This window comes from Stigmatopora nigra, chromosome 3, assembly GCF_051989575.1.
Source record: "Stigmatopora nigra isolate UIUO_SnigA chromosome 3, RoL_Snig_1.1, whole genome shotgun sequence".
NCBI classification, from domain to species: domain Eukaryota; kingdom Metazoa; phylum Chordata; class Actinopteri; order Syngnathiformes; family Syngnathidae; genus Stigmatopora; species Stigmatopora nigra.
Genome location: NC_135510.1, coordinates 4,817,177 through 4,840,697, shown reverse-complemented (window position 1 = coordinate 4,840,697; position 23,521 = coordinate 4,817,177). Strand labels below are relative to the sequence as shown.

Below are 23,521 nucleotides of genomic sequence, written 5' to 3'. Positions count from 1 at the left end.
TTTATTTTCAAGCTGCGTTCAAAAATCTTCGGGCCCTAAACAGTTTTTTTCTAAAAGCATGCCAAATATGTTGTTTTGTTTGACTCATGCAAAAATTGAATTTCTGGGTTTCCTGGCGTGCCTAAATAACCTTTTTCGTAATAATTCTTGACCATAAATTGTATGAAATTTTCAAGACTGAGGCCATGATTGAATATTTAATCCTTGAAAAGTCCATTTATAGATCTAACAAAGATATTGTAGTTTATCCGGATTTGAGATGAGCGAGTTGTGCAAAATATCCTGAAATATCAGACCATTGAAAATGTCCAGGGATAAATTTAGGGATGCTTTAATTTAAATTAATCTTTAAAGGTTAGGCTGTATTTTAAGTTTATCATGAAAATTCACCTTGCAGCAAAATAGCCCTAACTTTTTGCAAGTTGTGTAAAGATTCTTGTAAACTTAACAATTTCACAATTTGCTCCAGGATGCTAGTCGTTTCCTTCAGTGAGTGATGACTCAAAAATCTACTCGGACAATCTGATCATGTTCAACCTTAGAGATCCACTGAAATAGTGTCAATTCTTTATGCTTGCATTCCAAAAGAATAACAACTAGTTGAACAGCTGTACCCACTCTTTTGATGTGTGCCAGTCTTTGCCAGTAGTGAGATTGTTGTCACTTCAAAACCGCAAATTTCAAGGCTAATGTGGAGCAGCTGTCAAATCCCCCTGGATGACAAATATTGCTCTTTCAGTTGGTTGGTTTTGCTCATTGGTATACAAATGTCTCCAGCAGCTATCCCAGACTGTTTAAATGTTCAGCACTCCACCTTTACATGCATAGTCTGCTGCATCATTGTATTATCGCCACTTGATTGATTCAAGTAGCGAGCCATAAACGTCATGACTTTGAATAAGGGACAAATGGAATTCCAAGTCATTAACGTTTAATTAGTTAATAAGTCATACTTGTTATTATAATCAATAAATGGAGATGTTGCTGTGTCTGACATCACCATTTTTATCCCGTGTTGGAATGTGTATTTCTTTCTTTAAATCAAACATTGGGTGACCTTTTCATTTCATTCATTGTATGAATAAAAATCTAAATTTCAATAGGACAGAGAATTGTGTAGATAAAATAACATTTCTTTTTCTCCTTTCAGGGGGATATCCTTTCCTGAATTTTAACACGACTGCTATTTCCTTCACCGTGTTGGTTCTGGTGCAAAGTGGTTCGTTCTCCACAAGAAGAAGTTGAGCTAGTCCTCATCGTACCAGTGGTCTCTTGTCATTGTACTCCTTCAGTTGCTAGTGCTACAGAGTCTTCAGCGTTGCCATCCATGGTTTCTACCCTCATCAAGATTATATCAGATTACATTGAAAAGATTTGCAAAGGAATGTTTACAAAGAAATTGGCAAAGCAAATCAAGAAGAAAGAGAGAAGTAAAACTAAGGATCAAACCAAATTGACCACTGACCTGCAAGCACACAATCCAACTCTTTCTAATACAGTGAGGACCACTGTTAAAAAGATCTCCAAATGTTCCTCAGCACGTAACGTTTCGTTGGAAGACGACGACGGCAAGAACGACTGCTCATCCCTATCGCCCACTTTCAGTTATCGCGTGGCCATTGCGAATGGACTCCCTAGAACCGCCCCTTTCTTGAATAACAACAATGAATGCATATTTCCCGAGGTTATTTCAATCGACAGTAACTACTCCGACACACTGAGTGACGCAAAGCCTGTCCGTAGACTGGATGAGCATAAGTCGCACACTATGCCAGTAAGACGGAACCGGAAGAGCCTTATCAGTTTGGCTCCTTCTGACGGGAGCTCCGAGGGTGAGCGAGTGGAACGATCCAGTCTCCACACGCTTCGGCTTGGCGCCCTTCGCAAATTGAGGAAATGGAAAAAGAGTCAGGAATGCGTCTCCTCAGACTCAGAGGTGAGCAACTGGAGGAAAACACTCGGCATCCGGAGCAAGTCTTTGGACCGAGCAGGACGGCAGCAAAAAAGCTCTACTCTGGAGCCAGGTTCTTCCTCTACAGGTTGCATCAATCAGACGCAAGATGTCATGGAAATGATCTTCAAAGAACTTCAGGGGATCAGCCAAATAGAGACAGAACTGTCCGAACTACGTGGCCATGTCAATGCCCTAAAGAGCTCGATTGACGAGATTTCCAGCAGCGTGGAAGTCGTTCAAAGCGAAATCGAGCAACTTCGCTCGGGATTTGTTCAGTCAAGAAGAGAAACACGTGACATCCATGACTACATAAAACAAATAAGCCACCAGGCCAATAATTCAACATTGCGTTTCATCAATGTTCCCGAAGAAAGGTCAGAAAAAACAGAACATCTTATATATAAATTACTAAAAGACAAAGTGGGTCTTACTGATGCCCATAAAACTATTAAAATCGAGCTTGCACACCGGTTAGGGCAACAACGAGAATGTTCCAATGCAAAGCCACGCCCCATTATTGTTATATTCGCAACGACGCAAGATAGGGATTTAGTCTTGAAAAAATGCTATAAACTTAAAGGCACCGGTATTACAGTTTCCACCGACAGCTTAACAAGGGAAGGGAAAGACCGGAAAGAAAAAGCAATGTCCTCCTCACAAACCTATGAAAGTATGGATATTAAGGTTTCAGGGAAAGATAAAGTAGTGGAGAGTGACGACTGGGATTCAATGGACAGTGACAAAGAGTTAGATGAGCTGAGCAGAAACAAATATGCAATGGTAATCTCGAAGCCTACTCACAAGAGTAAATCAGAGAAAAGACGATCTCATGACCAGAGCCGGTCAGGGGAAGAAGCCAGCTACTCAGGTGCAGTTCACTATGCCGATGATTCCTACTATGACCCCGACAAGCAAGGAAAGGCTTACTACACAGATGTGACATCAGGTTGGCTCTCTCAGAGTGACTATTCCACACCAAAACTTAGTCGTTCGGAATCAGACTGCTCAAAACTTTGCCAGTCATACTCAGAAGACTTTTCAGAGAGTCAATACTTCACAAGGCCCAATGGCTGTTCCCTGTTATCATCTTCAGATCAAGAACTGTGGCAGAGAAAACAAGAGGACATGGCGTTCTCTTGGTATGGTAGCCCCAGTCACCAACTCAGTCAAGGAAATCAGCCTTACGAACACAATGAGATGGAGACAACAGAGACTGTTGACAGTGGAGTGAGTAATGGACTTGTCTGCATGTCTGGAGACAGAAGTCACTACAGTGGATCCCAAATTTCTTTGCAAGCTGACTTGTCACCTTGGAAAGACTGGCATCACATAGAGCAAGGTGCTGATTCAGGCTTGGAAGTATCCATAGAGGTCAGCAGTCCATTTGACCCATCCACCATTCCAGGTTTCCCAGAGAATATAACAAAATGCCAAGAAGTGGATTTGCAATTTGAAGGAGAGGAGGAGTTCATGATGCTTAACAGAGATTCTTCCTTGCCACCGATAACCACCCACATTATTCATCCCGTAGTAGAACGTGAGCCTACTAAAGCACATGCACGCCAGGCAAAAGGGACTTCAAAGGGAGTGACAAAAGAAAGTACAAAGGTATCATCAAAAGAAACGACAAAAGCTACAGCTAAAACTTCCAATAAACAAACTAAAATCATGTCAAAAGATACAACTCCCAGAATACAAGAAAAGGAGACTGCACATGTACCTGCAAAGACTCCACCTAAAGTGACAGCAAATGCCACTGCAAAAGAGCCGGTGAGAGAGAAAAGAATAGCAGTGAAAGACAACTCTCAAGTCCCCCTCAAAGACATTCCTAAACCAACAGCAAGATATGCCACTCAGCCTGTCAATGAAGATGTACCTAAAGTAGTACCTAAGGTCATAAACAGTGAGACAGTTAAGATCAGCAAAGCAATTCCAAAGGTTTGCCAGGCAAAGACACCGAAACAAAGCCCAAGAGAGTCCCCAAAAGAGAGCCCGAAAATTACCCCAATCGCGAGCCCAGCATCGACTCCCAAAGAGTCTCCAAAAGAGTCCCCCAAAGAGTCCCCTAAGGTATCTCCTAAGGAATCCCCTAAGGAATCCCCTAAGGAATCCCCTAAGGAATCCCCTCTGACCAGTTTTAAAACACCTATACAAGGCACACAGAGAATTGGTGCCAAAGAGGTCACCAAAGAAGTTGTAACGGTACTTCCAAAAGAGTTACCTAAAGTAGTGAATAAGGAGAGCAACAACAACAATAAAGTACCACCAAATAAAGATTTAAGCGTTTCCGTAAAAAAAGCACCAGTTCCTAAAGAGACCCCAAAGGTGCCTGTGAAAGAATCCCCTAAAGCATCCCCAATTCAATCACCTAAAATAGTCTCCCCAGAAACCCCAAAAGTAGTTGTTAAAGATACTCCAAAGGTTGCCTCAAAAGCAATTCCAAAGGAAACATTTCCTGAAATTGATGTCAATCACAGCTTTCACCAAACTCAAGGTAAATCCACAACAATGTATCGCAGCCAGAGTGAGATTCGGACAGAAAAGGTTGAGGAAGTGCCAAAGTCATGGAGCAGCAGGCTCAGCATAGACCTAAGTGAAAAGTCTTTTGGTTTTGGCTTTGGTTCTACACTGCAGAGGGCAAAATCAGCTTTGGAGGTTGTGTGGAAGTCCGGGCCACCGAATGCTCCCCCACCTCCCGAGGAACCCACAAACCCTTCTTCAACATTCATGGGCCGTTTCCGCACAATCTCAACATCCAACTCACCATCTGCTCCAGAATCTCCTGCGCATAAAGAACCTGTTCCCTACAAAGCTGAGGAAGCAATCAAAGGTGCTGAGGAGAAAGTTGTTGAACAAACTGAGGACAGTGAGACCCACTATGTTGAGGTGATGGAACAGGTCCTGGCAAATTTGGAAAACAGGACTAATGTTAACGAAACTGAAGAACTCGAGCAGGAATGTGAGCCGTCTCAAGATAACGATGATTTAGAGGACATCAATGCCTCTCAGGATAATAACGTCCCTCAAAATGTTGAGACCTCTGAGAATTTCAGTGCCACAAGAGACAATGACACAAACCAGGAAGCTCATGTCCTAGAGTACGACTGCGGGTTGGATGAGCAGTATGACGAGGAATTTAGCGAAGAGTATGAAACTAATGTGACTGAGGACACAGCCGAGTATGACGCAATGGTCGAGTATTTGGATGTTGAGGAACCCGACGAGACAGAGGAAAATGACCTAACAGAGGAGATGGAAGAGGGTGACGAGGATTTGGAAGCGATTGAAGAGATGGTTGAGGAGACTGTTGAGACCTCTGAAAAAGTGGAGTTACCTGAGGGAGATAAAAGCACAGACATCACGGAGGAGAAGCCCGCAGAAGCACCACCGAAGAAGCGCTTGCGACCGACATTTAAAGAGGCTGCTCTGAGGGCCTACCGTAAGCAGATGGCTGAATTGGAACAACAGATTTTGGCAGGAGGTAGGTTTCCTTCTCCAATTCGTATTGTTTTCTATCACTTTCATTTAAGACGCATTTTAGAACACCCAGAACAATGTCACCAAAAGCAACATATAATGGAAAAACATTAATATAAATGATATGATTCTCAATTCACAGGGGTTTTATGGAATATCCACACATGATTGAGGGCTTTAAACTCCAAATTTTGCTTCCATATAAATTAGAAATTCCTAAAATCTTACATTGAACGAAGAATTGTTTGCCCTAGTATTTATAATAATACTCAACCTAAAAAGTATTTGAAAGAGCACATAAGACCCAATCAGTCATTCTTCAATTTTTTTTGGTTTGTTTTACTAATTACCTTAAATTAGCAATACGCAATGCACATTTTAAGCTGCAAATGAACCGAGGTGAAATTCTCACAGTGGGAATAGAATCCCATAATTAAACAAACCTCTATACCGTTAAATACTTTGCTCCTACTTGGATTCACTAGAAAGAGTCCAAAAACACTTCTGACAAAAGATACATCTAACTACAGATGTTGAAAATTGTGCCATAATTGGTAGTGCACACATGCATATTCTACCCCTCATTAGCTTTATGCCTCCATTCTGTGTAGTTGATGTGTGCTCGTCATGAGCGTGCTCTGATGCATGTTGGCTGGTTTGTGTGTGAGCTGTGAAGGGAGTCTCAGCAATGCTGCCACCCCTGCCAGATTTCCCTTCTTCAACTGGCTATAGCAGTGTCTGTATTCAGATGCTAATTCACGCTCCCAAGGGCATTCTGTAACCAGGTCAGCTTTGCTTAGAATATTTATAGAGGTCTACTGCTAGTGAAGTTTGAAGGAGGTACACACGTTTTATGCTTAATGCATCATTTCTTCCGAAAATGTGGTGATGAAAAATGCAGTTATTGGGAGAAAAGAGCCTCTGGTATTGTGTAGGTGATACCCCCGGATTTAAAATCCTACTGATTCAGTAAGGCCGTTTTCATCAGGGAATCCCCGCAAACTTTGAAAGATTTAGGGCATTCTTATTGGGCCTTTCCAAACTTTACTTAATATCTGGCTCAAATTACACAAACATGCAGCCATCTGCAGAAACCCTCGAGGTTATACCAAGGTTACAAAAGACACTAAGTGAACTTGTGTTCGCAGAGCCCAAAAATGAATGCATAAATAAGTGCGAGAGTAACAGAACTTTGCCTGAAAACTGCAGAAAAAAATAGCTGTCACTGTTCAATATATAACACGCCTCTCGCTGACAAAGAATGCAAGAATGAAGTTGACAAGGCAATTTTCTGCCTGTCCATTAAGCATCTCATACTGTACGCAAGTTGTCACATATCAAAATTTAAGGGTCGGTTGAGGGTTTCTGTATCGCTGTTATTGAAGAGGTGACAAATCCTCCTAAACTGCTTTTTCTCTCTCCGGAAGTTTGTATAACAGAGGCGTCGTGAATCACTCTCATTTGCCTAATGTAAGGTTCTGCCATGATCAATTTTTAATTTTTGTTCCAAAATAAAAGGAAGTGCATTTTCACATTAACCTGCAAATTGGTAGCCTTTGAAAAAAAAAAAAGACTTGAGGTTACGTGTGAGTGCTACATTAAGAGTTTATTATGTATTCATTTTATGCTATGCTGTGCTGGTCCTCAGGCAGTGCTGGAGTCTCAACAGGAAATGCACGCTTAAACCTACTCACAACTAATGACTCTGGGGTCTTTCAGATGCTCACCTTTAGTGGCTGTCAAATCTGCATGGACCAAAACTAATTTCTTTTTTTAGTCAGAACATTTTTTCTTATGGAAGTTTTGTTTTCTGTATTATAGTGACACATAATAAACGTTAAGTAAAAAGGATTGGGTTTTCGCAAATTTCCATATTTTGCATTTAATTGTATGTTTGTAACTCATTCAAGAATGTTAGAAAACTGAAACAAACTAGTGAAAATGCAATGCGAGAGAAAAAAGTTGAGGCAATCACAACCAACATAACGTAATAACATTATGCAAAACAAAATACTGAAACTCTACTATTTCCTACATCATTTTCAACGTTAGGTTTTGACCTCTGAAATCAGAAATGTCTATTTAGGCCTTCGTTTTCCATTCAGTATTAATTGACCCGAGCTTTGTGCAGAATCTGTCACTCGCCATCTGAGACAGTGCAAGGTGCAGGAAAGCCGATTTAGCCAAGGTTGAAAGAGCTAGGCTTTTTGATTGAAGTGCAGACAGCTAAAACCCCTGCAAAGGCTTTCTCATTAGCATGTCTGTCCCCAAAGCACAGATATCCATAGACACTATGACTTTAAGTGGAGTTTGGGTTTATCAATAAAAATGCAGGTAAGCAGGCAAAGAAATACAATTGTCTCATTGCAGACACCTCAAGGCATTTGGGTTGATGGGCCAACTGGCCTATATAGTTACAACACTGATGCCAGGACTCACTGGCATGTACAGTGATAGGCTTCTGTCAGCGGGGACTAAAGCCTCATTGAAGCCTGTCCACCCCAAAGGAAAGCAACAGGTTGTGGAAAATGCTTTCAACGATTTGTCATCCTGCTTGCCAAGATCAGTAATTACATTCTCTGATGTTACACTCTGAAGTAAAGGAAAAGAACAGTAATTCATTTTTCATTTGATCCCACAGACTCATCCACCACTAACCAGTGAACCATTCTTTTCATTTCAGAAGAAATGCACTTTGTTTTTTTTTGTTTTTTTTAGAGCGGAGCATTTTTACAATATGCGATAACATTTACTTGCTGTTGGGGTTATTGATAAGACAATTTCAGCTTGTCTTCTACTAATTAACAGTTGTCACTACTAAACAGTTTTTGCACAGGCTGGTATCCTCATTCTGACTGTTGTCCCCATGTATCAGTCGCAGGGTGAGAAATAGAGCATAAAGACTATTGGTTTGTCAAATTCAATGTTATCTGAACTCAATGACCCCACTGAAGCAGTGGGGTCATTGAGTTCAGTCAAACTAAACAGTGGTAAAACCCACAGAAATTGGGCAAAAATTAGAAATAGTATTTCACAAGTATTTTACGTAATAATAGGTACAACTACACATTTTCCCGCTTCACCAAAGTGTTCCCAGAACAAAATGAATATCTCAAGACGAACATGAAACGAAGTTCAATGCATCTTAAATTTGAAGATGTGCAATTCCGACTCCGAGTGATACTCAAAAGTATGCATTCTTTCTAAATAAACTACGAGAAATGATGATTGTTTTTCGAATCATTCTTTTTTTAACAGTTCTGTGCAAGTGTTTGGCAACGCAGCCATTGCAGTTATAAAGAGCCGCAAACTGATTAACAAGTGTAATTTGGCAGCCAAGTTATAAAGTGCCACTTCAACGAGTGAAAAAAATCAGATGCTTTCACTATGGAGACCTGGCATGTGTGTTGTACAAAACAATGGATGATAATAACGGATGAGCCAATAACGTATAGAATTTTGCTCAGAGGGCTAACATCATGTAAAAATCCTTGTATGTGCTAATGGAATTTAGCATAGTGTTTCTGTGGAGCTTTTGTTAACAATGGGACAGAATACTTATCTATGCCACTGGACATTTGAATTATTGTACAATAATGATTCCTCTCTGCCATGTTTGATGGCATTTTTAAATCCTTTAGTAAGATATTAAGTGATTAGCAATGGCAAAATCCTTTCCATCAGTTTAAAACAAGGTTACATCGCTTCACTAACGTAGAGCCGTGTGTCATGTAGCTATTACTGAATTGGGGGCTTGTTTTGTGATTACGTAACGATTGTTTCACTTGCTCAGAGGAGTTTCCCCCCGCTCTCCTCTATTGTGTGCATCTCTGCCTGCACTTGTAAATAGAAATGCACCAGCATATATTTACTGTCTCTCTGTTGTGTCCATCCTGAAACCAATGTTGTTGTGTATTTTCCACTATCAGCCAAAAACAGGCTTTTCCGCTCTGGTGAGCGTTGATCTACGCGAGGTGTGATCACGCGTGTCGGCAGCAAGATGCTAAATTTACTGCGATTGTTACTCGTGCAACACTTTGTTGAAAGCATGGGGAGATGACCGTGGGCACTATCTTTGTTACTTTTTTGTGTCTTTCCCCCAAGATTTAAGGCACCTGTGAAACGAGGTTCATCTCAGCCTGCTGTAAGGCTTTATCTAGTGCAGCTGTGGCGACGGCTCAATCTTGTCATTCTCTGGCTCAGAGAAGCTTAGCTGATTGCTGTCCACGGTGACTGCACACACAGCTGAGTGCTGCTCCTCTGGTTTGGTACAGCCATGTCCGATATGGTTTGGCTTGAACTGCGGTAGAGCAAGAATTTGCCCCGTGATTATCGAAAAGAATAAAAACCAGGTGACATTAGCAATGTATCTGGTAAACCTAAATAAATAATGAGTATATGATTGGTTATTCGATATTGGTCATTGGGTAAAATGACGTAATAAGATTTGCTAGCCATGAACCCCCTGTGGTATGTACGTAAAATACTTTTTTAAAGTAGGTTTTGGTCAAATACTATAATGAATGGTTCCTCTTAGTCTATAGCTGTGGTTCTTAACCTGGATTTAAACAAACCCTGGGGGTTTCGTGAGTCGGTCTCAGGGGTTCGGCAGAGCATCTGCCGTTGAGGTCAAGACACATCGACTCATCATGTCTATTCATGACAACATGCCCCGCTTGACCATCACTGGCTGCAGATGATCATGTGACATTGCTTGGCCAATCAGTTCTGCAAGGGATTTATCAATCTTGAATTTAAAAAAAAAAAAAAAAAAAAGATTATTGGTGTAAATAGAGTTTAGGAAGAATCATAATTGTGCTTAATTTGGTAATTTTGACTCTTTTCTGATGTGTGTGTGTGATACATCTGAGCTATTCTTCTGTTTTGCGGCTGTGTTCATACTGATTTTGTCCCCAAACCTTCTTAATTTGTGTTGAAAAGGTTGGAGGTAGAAACTGATTTGAGATTAGCATTTCTAGACTTTAATATCTTATAGCATTTTCTAGTGGGAAAGAGAGGAAGGAGTTGTGTCCAGAGCAGAAGGAGTTCTTAAGGATTCTATTGGATTTCCCCAGAAGTCTGCCAGTGTCGGTCTCTCTGAGGGTGAGCTGTGTACATTCAATCCCCCCACTTCGCTGCTTTCACTATCTGCTCCAGGTCCCACTGGACCTTCATAGTACACTTTGAATTGACTTATTTCGAATGTACTCGATTGCACGTGCAGGAGCTTTTCAGGGTTTTCAGGAAGAATTTAGCACTTGTATGGTAAATGTCTGGAAGTGTTTTGGGGCTTGGCTTGGGTTTTATTCAGGTCTAGCTAGGTTGTTGTTTTCAAAACCTTGCCGCACCTCCTCCCCGTACGCTGATCCATTGTTATCCGAGATCAATCCTACATAGTGCGGTCAAAGAAAATCTTCTGATGGTGTGAGTCACGTGTAAAGTATATTTTCACAATAGGATCTAGACACAACTAACAAAAAATAAAAATGCATTACTAAGTCAAAAAACGACCATCTGGGAATACAATCATTTCATTTTACACTTCATTCCAAATCCATGCACACGCTCAGATTTAAATTTTTAATGTTTAGTCATTAACAACCATAATACATCTGCACTAACTTTCAAGTACGCCGTGCATCATCTAATATTACCTTAATGGTCCACTTGACGGCATATCAAGCGCAAATAAAATTGCCTGGGTTTGCTTTAATCGCGGTTGCAATTTAATCACTCTGTCATAAACACTTTGTACTTTGTATGATGTTAGATAAGACTAGTGACGTCAATAATCAAAATCCAATTACTAGTCCCAGGATTACGTCCTAGCAGTTGGGTCTGTGATGTCATGCAGTTGTCTGCAAAAAAAAAATGCTATTACATACCGCTAGCGGACTCCTAACACGTTTTCAGCCTGCTCATGGTGCATTGATCTGGTGCATTTAATGTGCCTATTTGGTCATCAGGATGATTTTATTAATGTACATTCACTATTCCTGCAGTGCGGTGGATAATCATTTAGCCAAAGGCTTCAGAGTATGAAAATCAATAGGTTCAATGAATCTGCAGGTGTGATTACAAGTGTAAATGGTTGTTTATCTTTTTCTTCAGTGTAATTGGCTAGCAAAGCGATTCAGGGTGTCCCTCTCCTCCTCTGCATCCTGCTGAGATAGGTTTTAGCACAGATGTGGTCAAACTATTCCACAAAGGGCCGCAGCGTTTGCATGTATTCATTCCAACCGATCAAAAGGACAGCTCTACACCAATCTGGTGTCTTACAAGTGTGTAATCAGTTGATTGCAGTCACTGCTGTTATTTCTCAGTAAAAACCTTAGTGGTTAACTCTGCTGGATTGGTGGGAACAAAAAGCTGCATCTAGAGTGGCCCTTGAGGACCTGATTGGACACCCCAGATTTAGCAACCCTAATAAGTATAAGCTGTTAGGATAGTAAAACAAGTCCAACTTGATGGATACAAATATGGTAAATTTGTCATGTACTGTATTCTGTATTTTAGAGGTTCAATTGAAACAATGAAACACATGACTGTTCATTAACCACATTGGAAAATTAGGTTTGTTTGTTTTTTTCTGTATTATATATTTAAGATACACCTGCATATTTTCACAATACCTGGACTTGGCAGTACTTTACTATTGACTGCTAAACTAAAGGGCATTTTTACCGACTTCCATTTGGGGAAGAATGAATGGAATACTAAAGTACAGCAGGACTCGAAGCGTGTCTGCCTAAGCAGCCAAATTAAAAGCATCACCACATTTCTGACCTCTGTGACTCGGCTCAGCATTTCGACTACCCTTCAAATTTGAGTTAAATGGGCAAATTCTTCATAAAGTTACCATGAAATTAATTTTCTGAACTCTATAACATTTGACCTAAATCCTCCCTCCCCCATTTAATAACTTTTTAATAACTCTTCATACCACATTACAAACATATCCTCCAAATCTTGATGATAATTCCTTAATTGCACCACAAAGATTGGGATAATAGAATCATTTTTTTTGCATCAGATTTTGAGTTACAACACTATTCACCCGATGACTGTTTTTGCAACTACAATTGTACTGATTGCATTTCCTGTCATTTTCTCCTTTCAGACTGCAGTGCTTTGGATAATCAGGTTTTAAGTCACTATTATCATTCAAGTGATGTTCACGCATGTGCATGTGGTTTTGTTAGCCCTGTATTTTCAATACTAAAAGTTTTTGTTTTGTTTTGGGCCTGCAACTATTACTCAAATTCAATTTGTTTATTTTTTCCTCTCCCTGAGCACCCAAAGCCTGTTTTTTTTCAAGTTATGGTTAACCAAAAAAAAAAAACTGTAAATGTTACATTAACTGGTGCCTATTTAGCCTGTTGTTCGCCATTTAACATTTTAATAAAATTTTTACTTTAGTGTATGTTCTTGGTTTCTGGGGAAATAACATGTTTTAACTTGTTTTATGTTCATTTTGTATTATTTGGCTGGTGCGACTTATACTCAGAGGCAATTTATAGTCTGAAAATATGGTATGCTCCCATCACAGTTGTGTAATGATCATATCCCAAATGACTAAAAAAATTCCCCTGTGTGTAATGTAAACAAAAGGGGAAAAAATCTGTGTAATTATCTCTTGCCAACCCATTTTGCTGCTCCTTTTTATTTTCTGAATTTGTTTGGCGTATTATTTGGTCAGTGAACATTGCACAATAGGCATATCTGAGCCTGAAGCACGAAGAGCGACATCATTTTCAGTCTTGAGTCCACAGATTACATTGATGTGGAATAATTTGGTCCATTTTTGCCTTTGGAGCTTCCCTCCCTTCCTACTGTGATCCCATTCTCCCACTTCTCGCCCATCATTTATTTTATCCCGAATTGAGTCCCGAATGTGGGAGTGTTTGTTATGAATGAGCTGTTTTGTGATTGGTCATGTATCTTTGAGCCAACGGGCTTTTACCACAGAATTTGTTTTCTCTCTTGCAGCCTCGCAGTATTTTGGACCCCAAAGTGCTCGGCTTGCAGTCTGGAGGGTGAGTGGTGGCTCACTTTGTCATCTAATTGGTTCAGAATTTCTTTTAAGGCGATTTTTTTCACCCTATAGCGGCAGGGCAATGTGACAGCAATCTTTTGTTTTCTACCAGGCAGCTGTAATTAGTTAAGGCAGCTTGTTCCCTATTTTATTTTTTTTTGCGAAATATGGCAAATTTGGAACAGTTGGGACAACTTCATTTACTATTGGCCTATTTACATCTGGATCAGATAAAATACTTAAAGGAGACTATTTAAAACTACTACACTTTCATGTGAGCAAGTACTGGAACGTGACTGGATTTGGCTGAAGGCCTATCTCATTTCTCCTCAAATTTGATTTATAGGGGTGACGGTACACACTATTTTTTAACAAGTTGCCCAAAATTAATTTGGGTCTTTTCAGATTGGATTACATTACTGAGTGAGCCATCTTGTAGGTTGTTGTTAGGGTTAGGGTGTGACGTCACGGTCAATTAAAACCCACGTGAGCCGCCTAGGCTGAATAGCATAGTTTCTTAAATGGATATGAAACTACTTCCTATTTGTGGTTTCAATCCGTCTCGCAAAAATCAGATTTCTGTGCTTTGTAACTGTATCAAAGACCCATCCTGTTTCAATCTGTCACTTTTTGGCTGCCAATCTGAACAAGGCCTTTTAATTTCCCGAGCCCAGTGACCACTTTGTAATAAACAAAGCATGCACAGAGGAAATATCAAATGTACTCAAAAGGCTTAGCACAGATTCTAACCTTCAACCTTTTGGCTTAAAACCAGGAATTCTACCCACATGCTCCACCAGTTTCATTTGTGCCATTACTACTGTTTAGCCTACATGAACTCCGGCTCACTATTTGTCCATCTGGTGCGTGCCCTTTGCATAGAGGAAGTGAGAGTCAAGGGACCCCAGGGTGGGACAAGAGCCCACCCTTCCACTCGTCAAATCGTGCGACTCTGGGATCTTACAGCCGGAGACAAAGGCTTAGTGAGCTTCCACGGCAAAGCAAAGAACTTGCTGCTGAGGTCATTAGAGAGTCTTTGAGTGACAGTTGAGGTGATTCCACCCTGGGACTGGGGGCTAAGGAACAAGGCTGATGGAACACCAGAGGGAAATATATAGAGTGTGAGGATTGAAAGAGTGGAGAGGTCAATGGACACCTAAATGTGACATGGTCATAAAACAAAAAATACCCCACACCCCCTCAGGTAATGGGTCAGACAATTTGATGTCATGTTTATAAGATATGCAACATAATGCTCTCTTATAGTATGCGTTCCAAACTTCATAAAAATATGGATTACGGTGAAATTGTAGGAAGTGAACACCATTGAAAACTGAGAACTGCCCATGAGTGTCATTGAGTAAAACTTCAATATACAACAAACTCAAGATCAGTTTTGAACAAAAACACTTTCACGCCCAATCGTCCATCCATTTTCTTTGTAACTTTACATCCACACCTGTTACAATATACTGTAAATGATCTTGAGCAGAGGCTGTCACAATGGGATGCAATGAAGTCCCATCCAAAGGTGAGACAGGAAGAATGACCCTTGGTTGTAAATCAAAAGAGGAATGTCCCGCCTTCACATGATGTTATTATGATATTAACACACTTTAAATCTATCTACTTCTCTAGGGCTGGCAGTATTCTTTACGGTATTGACAGCATGCCAGATTTACGCCGCAAGAGGACAGTGCCTCTTGTCCGAGACCTGGTGAGTCATCTGCCTCAAACGGTGTTGTATGTGATTTATGTCAAAGCTATCGGAGTGACCTTTCACTGTGCCACTCTGATGGAACTACGTGTGAGTATCAGCTGAAGGAACGCCATAGAATTCTTACTTTTCTGTACAAAACTGGCTGATTGCCTTCCATAGGTACCAGATCAATAATAAATAAAAAGGAGAAATTACAAGACTGTTGTATTCGAACAAGAAAATACGTAGTCCCTACAGATGAATAAAATGCTAAGGGAAGATTAAACAAGAATCGCATTGGTTTTAGATGAACACGTAACCCCTGGGCATCTGCAGACTGTTAATGATAGTCTTATAGTATTAGGTACAAGACTCAGATATGAAAGACATTACAATTTGGAGCATTTGTCGTCAAAGCATTAATGTCAACACAACCAATGTCTAAAAGACATAAAAACCAAACCACAAGACCTACTCATCTTCTCTCGGGCGATTTAAAAACAAATGTAAACAATTGGGCCAAGATACAACATAAATGCAATCCACTTTACCTTGACTTGTTAGCTTGAAGCGGACAGGGTCTAGTTAAAATTGCTATCACGCTTGATGAATTAAACTAAAGGCCCCGGCACAGAAATTTTGTCCTAGCACACTATGGCTATCTGTCCTCTTTAAATCTGTCTAACCACCCATGACTAGCCTAAAACTATTCTTCTGTAATGGCATAAAGCATCAGACAGACCCTTCATTAGCAATAAAATCCTCTCAGTTCTCAATGAAAATGGCTACCAGATAGTCACATCTGTACTACTATAGCGGCCTTCTTTTTAAATCCGTCTCACCATCCGTAGTTAGCGTTAAAGTATTCAACTGGAGCGACAGGGTAGATCGAATGGAGTTCTATTCATGTAGAAGGTTTATCACTGTTAGAACACACCAGGCGGTAACACCACAATTGAGCAAAATCCACAATAAATGAATCTACTTTAGTTTGTCTGTGATTGTCTCTTGTGTATGTACGTTTCTCATCATCATGTACTTTGCCAAAAGTTAATATTTATGTTAAATATTAGTTTGGTTTATTTAAAATTTAAGGAGACTGTAGTAGTAGAGAAATACTATAGGTGCATTTGAATGCTCTACGTACTATGGATGTTGATCAATGTTTATATCACAGTGAACAACATGAGTTGATGCTGTATTTGTCCATGTCTCTCATGAAATTAATAACCAACATTGTCTTGGTAAGTATGGGTTGTTGTCTCATAATTTTTCAATCTCTGGGGATTTTGCGTGTATATTTTGCCATTCCTACATTGACCCATCCCAGTTATGGGTAATATTTTTCAGTGGGTTGTCAGATTTCAGCCTTTTTTTGACATTTATTTTTAATTTTTCTTAGATTTGGACTTGACTTGAAATGTTGACAACTCAACCCAAAAATATACATGTTAATAGGGGAAAGACTTCATTGACTTTTGATTTAACGGTGTGAGGCTTTTAAATCATGTAAAGTGGCACTCGTCAAGCCTTTTACACGTGGGATGAAGTCAGCAAAAAAAAAAAAACTGGTGCCCCCCCAGTCACGCCTCTCCTTTGTCAATATCCCCTCGCTCCCCACCTATCCCCCGATTTGCTGTATGATTGCTTCAGGGCAGCAGCAGCAGGGTTCACCCACATATCGGAAAGAAGATTTATAGGAAAAGAAAAGAAAATCAAAGATAAAGTTGAAAATTGATTCAAAAAACAGTGATATGACCACCGATCCGATTCTATCAGTCATGTCGCATTGCCTGCAGCAACCTCAGCAGTGCTGGTGCATGTTGATTAAAAAGCAAAAAGCAAAACTAAATACTTACATCAACACTTGCAGTTCATGTAGAGGTTTATTTTGCCATCCTCCATGGCTGTTCGTAGATCTTTACCATAACCGGGCTGCGAACAAAAGAGGCTGGTGGTAAAGACTGGTCCACTATTGTCAGTGTGTGCAGTGTTTGTTATGTCACCTGAATTCCTTCATAATAGATTAAAAGGATCAATGGATACATATAGTTCTTAATATGCATTGCATTTTCATGAGTGTATGAGTGTGTGGGTGTGTCTATAATAGGGGTGGGATAAAATATCTATTTTTAAACCTCATCATATCAGTTTTGTACGTCGGCACTAATATTTTGATCAATATACAAAATACAATTTGTTAAATGAAGCCCAATGTGATGAGTGGAATCACTCACTTTTTAATTGCTTTTATCTAGGCTTAGCATTGGTGCCCGAGATGAGAATCAAAGTCGCGTCTACATGAAAGAATTTGCCTCTACACAAGCAATTAGTTCAGAGATCAATAATTAACATGAATCTAAAACCTATCATTGAATGGCTGCCATTAATAAACCAACTGTAATTTTAATTTACCAAAGGGTGACAGTAAAGCTATTTTCCCCAATTGGCGCATGCCAGTAAATTTGTCATTATGAATTATTGGGTATTGCAAGCACAAGATAACAGACATATGTCTATGGCATCAATCTGTTGTTCTGAAATGAGAAATATAAAATGTAGTGTAGGGACACTAATGCATTATGATTAGCAGCAGAAGATGCAATGAGAGGTTGGACACATTAGTTCGGCTTACAGCTACCAAAATGAAAACATCTGATGAACTGTAAAGTGCCTTGCATAAAGAAAAAGGAAAAAAAAACAATCAAGAATCAAGTATAAATCCTCTAATTTTAAGGATTAAAAAAAAAGAGTCCCTAGTGTATAGAAGAGGATCCCAAATATTTACTTGGTTTTCAAATAATTATTGGGTATATTGCTTAAAATACGGAGAAAATAACAGAGATATGACAAATGCAAACAGAAACTGTAAGTGGAACAGAATAATGTTAATGACAATGAATACCCTTCATGCAAAATTATGACCTCGGTTCCTTTAATATATTGTTTTTGGATAATTTTTCCTCGTCATAACCGCAATTCCTACACTTAGTCTACATGCGTCTTTCCATTTGTGCTCTTCAACAGTTTGTGGGTGTATGCTGTATGTGTGAGAGTTCGATGTGTGTGCCGCAGCTGGCTTCATCTTTACATGAGTATGTCCGTCTGTGTTTGTTTGTGTCAAATGACTATGCAGAGCAAACAGCAGAACATATGAGCAAAAAAGCTTCACCCGACAGCGAGCTCAACAAAAGTCAAGCATGACTGCAATCGAGTAATAGTTAGTGCATGGATGGATTCAAAACAACCCTTAACCGAAAAAAGAAAAAAAATCATGCAATGGGCTTTTATAATCAATCTCTGATGACTAATTATCTGCTTATCAAAAGTTCTAAGTCATAACAATCAGCAGTCCTGCATGACAGTTAAGACACTTCTGCGCTCACTATGGAAAACACAATGACTCTGCTGTTAGTGCTTTTTAGTCCTAATTGAGCTTCTACCGCTTCTCTAATTCTTTTCTGTCTGTTTTTCACTCTCACGTGATGGCTGTCTGGAAACCACAGGCTTTGGTAAGCTTTCTTCTTGTTTCCACTTAAAGTGATTAACAGTGCATCATTCAGAAATGGGAAAAATAATTCATTTGAGAAAGCAGTTTCAGGTTACCCAAAGAATACAATGGAAATAATTGTCCAGTAAGATGAGATTTCAACTCTTATGTATAATACTATCAGATGATGTAAACAAAAATGCATTCACCTGTTTGCAAACTGCAGAGAATATTCCATGCGAAAGTTAGAAGCTGATAGGCTAGGCTGACACCCTAAAGAGGTTGTATGCAGTTTTTGGTTTGCAGAGCTAAACACTACTCTTTTGTGTTGAAAAAATACATAAATCTCTAAAATAAAGTATCGCTATCATTGAAGGAGAGAAGTCGAAGGCTACGAGATGTGGAGAAAGGAAGGTCAATGCTAACTGCTAAACTTTACATACTAATCTAAAATGCAAAGTTACATTCATGGTTGAAAAAGATACTTGTTTATGTAATATGTACAAGCATGAATTTATTTAAGAAAATGCCCCAGAAAGCCTGAATTACTTAGAGAAATGGTTATGAATGGAATCGTTCGCAATCTATTTCTTAAACCTTCAACCCTAATTGATTGAATGCCATTGTTGGACAATCAGCAACCACTGTTTTAAATTATTTACTTGTATATACATAACTAGAGTTGTGAATAGATGTACATTTCTACTCACTGCACTGTGAATGTATGTGATTTATTGCACAAAACCATTGAAAAATGGGTCATTGGATTTCTCCCTTCTCATCACCATGTACCTTGTTCCACTTTTGCTCCCAGACCCTCACTGCTCGAAAGGCAGGCATCTCGTTTGCTCTGGTGAACCGCTCCACCCTGAATAACGAGGACTTGGTGAGTACCCGGGCGAGCATCCTTGGCCTTTATTGTTCAGTTACAGCTGAGCTCTTCGGAAACGGATGTGGTTCTGTATGCAGGATGGTGTTGCCAGAGCCACTAGGTCTATTCACTAGCTTATATTCTGTGGTTGTAAAGATGTCTCAGTGATGATTTGGACATGGGAAAGAAAAAGTGTTTGCATGTTTCTAAAAAAATGAACTACCACGAATAAATTTGTATTGATGTTTCCATGGTAGCAGTTTATCAGAATTGGACATCTTTATAGTCGCCTTGCAATTTACCATAACATAATATTCTGTCAGCTTGTCGAACGGGTAGAAAAGATAGTTTTCCTCCGATTGTGGCTCTCTGCTAAATCGATGGCGAGTTCCAATTAAGGGAAACAAAATCCCTCAGACATCTCCATTTTCCCATTAGGCAATAAATGGGTAGTCCTACTGGGACTCTAATTACTTGACTTCAAAGATGCCATCATTTATCCAAAGACATTAAATAATTCAATGCTAAGACCATTTGAACTCTGTCGACGGCTAAAACAGTGGTACAAAATTGTCAACTTTGTGCTAAAGCGTTTATTATGTTGCTGACTAATATCTCACTCCTGTGTGCCAGATATTGAAATGTGCTATCCTCATGTCAAAGTCTGAACATCAATCAATTTATGAATAAACACCAGGCAATCCTGTAAGACTGAAATAACAGAGTACAGGTGAAATGCAGAAGTCAATAGAAAGAGACACTTCTGTGGTGACCTCCAAGGCTGTCTCTATATGAATTGATTGCAATTTGTCTCTCCCAGAGAGGAGGCGGATTTACAGTGATGTGGAGAAAAGACAAAGAAAAAAACTGGTAGACTAGTTATAACATAAGGAATAAATTCTTTGCATTTATTATGGAACAATCTCCATAGATGGAAAAACATATTTTGGCTTCATTATGTCCTGATGATTAGGACTTATTTCACTATCAGTTTTGGAAATGTGTGCCACGTCTAATGTTATCCCGATAGCATCTTTTAAGAAACTATGTGGACGCAAATTTATTAGTAATAAAATATCTGTTTCACATGCTCATATTTACTGTGCTAACAAATTGAAGAAACATAAGTAAAGGAGTATAAAAGCAGGTAGGACAAAAATATATTTGGATACTCCGCTACAGTATACAAACACAAGGAAAACATGCTTACAGGAAAACAGTGACGATTGGATATGAGGCCAAAAGTTCACAATATAACATAGCAATGAGTGAGATTAAAAGGATTTTACGGATGGACAATCCAGATGGAGCAGAAGAGACATGAAATATTCATTGTGTTTATTAGTGGAGCCGAGCTGCTCCCTTTATGAATTGAGACGATGCGTCCTTGTAATCAAGCGACTAAAAAAAAGGGGAAGCGTTGAGAAGTTTATTCGGAAGAAGGGGCAAACAAAGATTTGTGGATTTTTGTGGTCGAGTTCCCAGCAAGGCTGCAGATTGTGTGGTTGTGGTAAGTAGGCCGAGCAGATGTCAGAGTTTTATCTGCTGCATTAAGTCCAGGAGAGTGCTTCCCTATGAGGACTGGAAGAGTGGGCTGAAGGGCTGGATAGTGGGGGGAAGTGCTCGACATAAACAATCATATGAGGTTAGAGAGTGAAATCGGATCAACGAGGGTGAAGAGAGAAGAATGGTAGGGAAAGAACGCAGCAAATGATTCGTCATCTCTATCCTATGGCGTTGACGTGAACAGCTTGGCATCCATGTTGAAGTAACTGCCCATCACCGCCCGACTAGGGAGGTCCCTCCATCTTACATGTCCTGACTCGCATCCACCACTCTTCTTTACCTCCTATATTGTAGATGTTACAACTTTTCTGGCATTTAAGAGATCTGAATCACGCTTCCGATTGATGTGCTTTTAAGAGCAGAATAAAACTTTGTGCGAAGGCTTAATCTAGTTAATCAGTTGTGTTTTTAACGTCACTTCTAAGTACTGTGTTTATTTCCTAGAATTATCGGAACACTAGGCTCTCAACGTGAAGAGTCTGTCATTAAATTGTGTTTGAATGGATTTCAGATGAAAGAAGACAAAAGAGATGTTGGATTGATTAAACATTTTAAGATAAAATACCTATTCCACATTTTGACCAGCTTTAAAAGAAAAATATATGGAAGGAGCTCATGACAAAAGCTCTGAGAAAGGGAGGTGAACCTGAACTTAATACAGTAAACAAGACATCTCGAAACCTATGTAGGGCTAGAGAATTAAAAAAAAGACCAATACCGATATAAAATCAAGACATAGAAAAAGACAGGCCCATATAGGATGAGACGCAAGTCGATACCAAATAATTACTAAGAAGAACCCTACAAGACCATTATAGTATCATGCCAAAAAGCAGATTGAGACTAGAATAAGACAAAGACTTTGACATCAAGTCAAACTTTAGATGTTAGCAATGTAAAAAATGAGATCAAAGCAAGTCACACTATGTTAAAACCAAAGTCAGATCTAGCCTTGTGTGATATTACATAGAGATAACAGCATTTGGTGAACAGCATTTTCTGTTTTTGCAATAACACCAGGGCATCATGTGTCATTGCCACGACAAAAGTTCAGACTAGGCAATCTTTAGACCTGAAAAACAACTAGCAACTTTTGCGCCCTGTCTACCTGTGTTTGAGGAGTGGATGTTTGGACAGAGTGGTGGACAACACAAACAAGGGTGGTCAAAGGAAGGGTCAAACGGGAAATCCAAGATCTTGACTTTTGTGTCCTGTTACTCTCACATAGATGTGGCGTCTGTCAAACTCGTTCTCTTGCACCTCAGAGCTCAGGTAACCTCAAAGGGTGACTCATCCCAACGCTCTTCACACTTCCGTTAAGGGTTGTGATAGGCAGCTTTGGGAAGGGGAGATGAAGAGAATTCCGATGCTATCAAAAAAAGGATTGTTGTATCATTTATTCCTTCCATTTTTTATTACTTTTGTGAACACTTTTTGTTCATCATCGATTTTCGTTTTTCCACTTTTGTCTTTTCCAAGGTGACAGTATTGGTGTGGCACCCTTGCGCCCTCTGTTGACCAGTGGCTACTGCTGAAAGGGTTCCCAGCCATTGGGGGAACAAATCTTGTTAATTCATAGAGGAGTCGAATAAATCTTAGACATCTGCTCTGTCTCATCGCCCTTGGATTAAAAAAGGGAAATCTCTAACCGTTTCCTTTGGCGTTTCATTAAAGGGTTTCAGCTCTTTGCATGAGTGACTCAAAGTCCCCTCCGTTTAACCTAACCTTGTTGTCTGGTCATTTCGCATCATTTAATCATCTGTTGGTCTGAGTGGACCGTGCCAGGCTGCTCCAGGATTCTTTAACGCACGGGAATCGCGAACATGGCGGACAGACAGATTTATCGAGCCCCCATGGATCTTGTCTTTTTCGCCTGCTCCAACTCCATCTCAATCTGATCATTCCCATCTTTAAAACCTTCTTTACGACGCACATCGATTCTTCTTTCAGGAATTGGCAGGGCCCACTCATTGTTGGTGGTGCCATTGCTGCAGTAAAGCATTCTATTTCTGAAGGTTTCTGTCAAGACGGGCTTGTCAACGCCAGTATTTGGTGTGGAGAGGTTTTAGTCCGCCAACCAGTCGATCGGAACAAAGCCTTGGGGGCTAAGGCCGTTGTTAATCTGAGTTTAACGAGATGTAAGGCTGATTTACTTTCATACGCCGGGACCTTTCCTTTACTTAGAGGGTAATCAGACCGTGATAAACAAAACTAGCATAATTAATGACTCAGATCATGCATCTTAAACGACACTGTGGTAATAATGATTTAGAGGCTTCGTTTTTGGATACAATGACATCTTAATCCACACGAATGTGAACACAAGGGGTTGATTGGTAGTGGAAGTCATAATCCAACAAATACATCTATAGATATTCAAAAAACAGTGACTGAGTCCTCTCTTACGTTGAAGTTTCCTGAATTTGTAA

The 23,521-nt window shown here is 39.8% G+C and overlaps 1 protein-coding gene and 1 long non-coding RNA gene across 6 annotated transcripts in view; one reads left to right on the top strand and one right to left on the bottom strand.

The window, feature by feature from the left end:
- The window catches only part of unc13c (unc-13 homolog C (C. elegans)), an 84,832-nt gene that overhangs the window by 5,134 nt on the left and 56,177 nt on the right, over nt 1–23,521 (top strand). For all 4 annotated transcript variants that reach the window (XM_077714057.1, XM_077714056.1, XM_077714055.1 and 1 more), the window contains exons 2-6: nt 1,151–5,435; nt 12,552–12,574; nt 13,421–13,467; nt 15,105–15,183; nt 19,488–19,541. In XM_077714057.1, coding sequence (XP_077570183.1) covers nt 1,328–5,435; nt 12,552–12,574; nt 13,421–13,467; nt 15,105–15,183; nt 19,488–19,541 — 4,311 coding nt within the window. In that variant the 5' untranslated portion in view covers nt 1,151–1,327. The remainder of the gene's footprint in view (nt 1–1,150; nt 5,436–12,551; nt 12,575–13,420; nt 13,468–15,104; nt 15,184–19,487; nt 19,542–23,521) is intronic.
- The window catches only part of LOC144194779 (uncharacterized), a 71,625-nt gene that overhangs the window by 16,200 nt on the left and 31,904 nt on the right, over nt 1–23,521 (bottom strand). Inside the window, exons 4-5 of one of the 2 annotated variants that reach the window (XR_013325970.1) lie at nt 17,025–17,100; nt 8,449–9,731 (exon numbers count right to left, since the gene is read on the bottom strand). This is a non-coding gene — a long non-coding RNA (uncharacterized LOC144194779). Of the gene's footprint in view, nt 1–8,448; nt 9,732–17,024; nt 17,101–23,521 lie in introns of those variants that run through there. The other variant, XR_013325971.1, reaches the window with a different exon arrangement.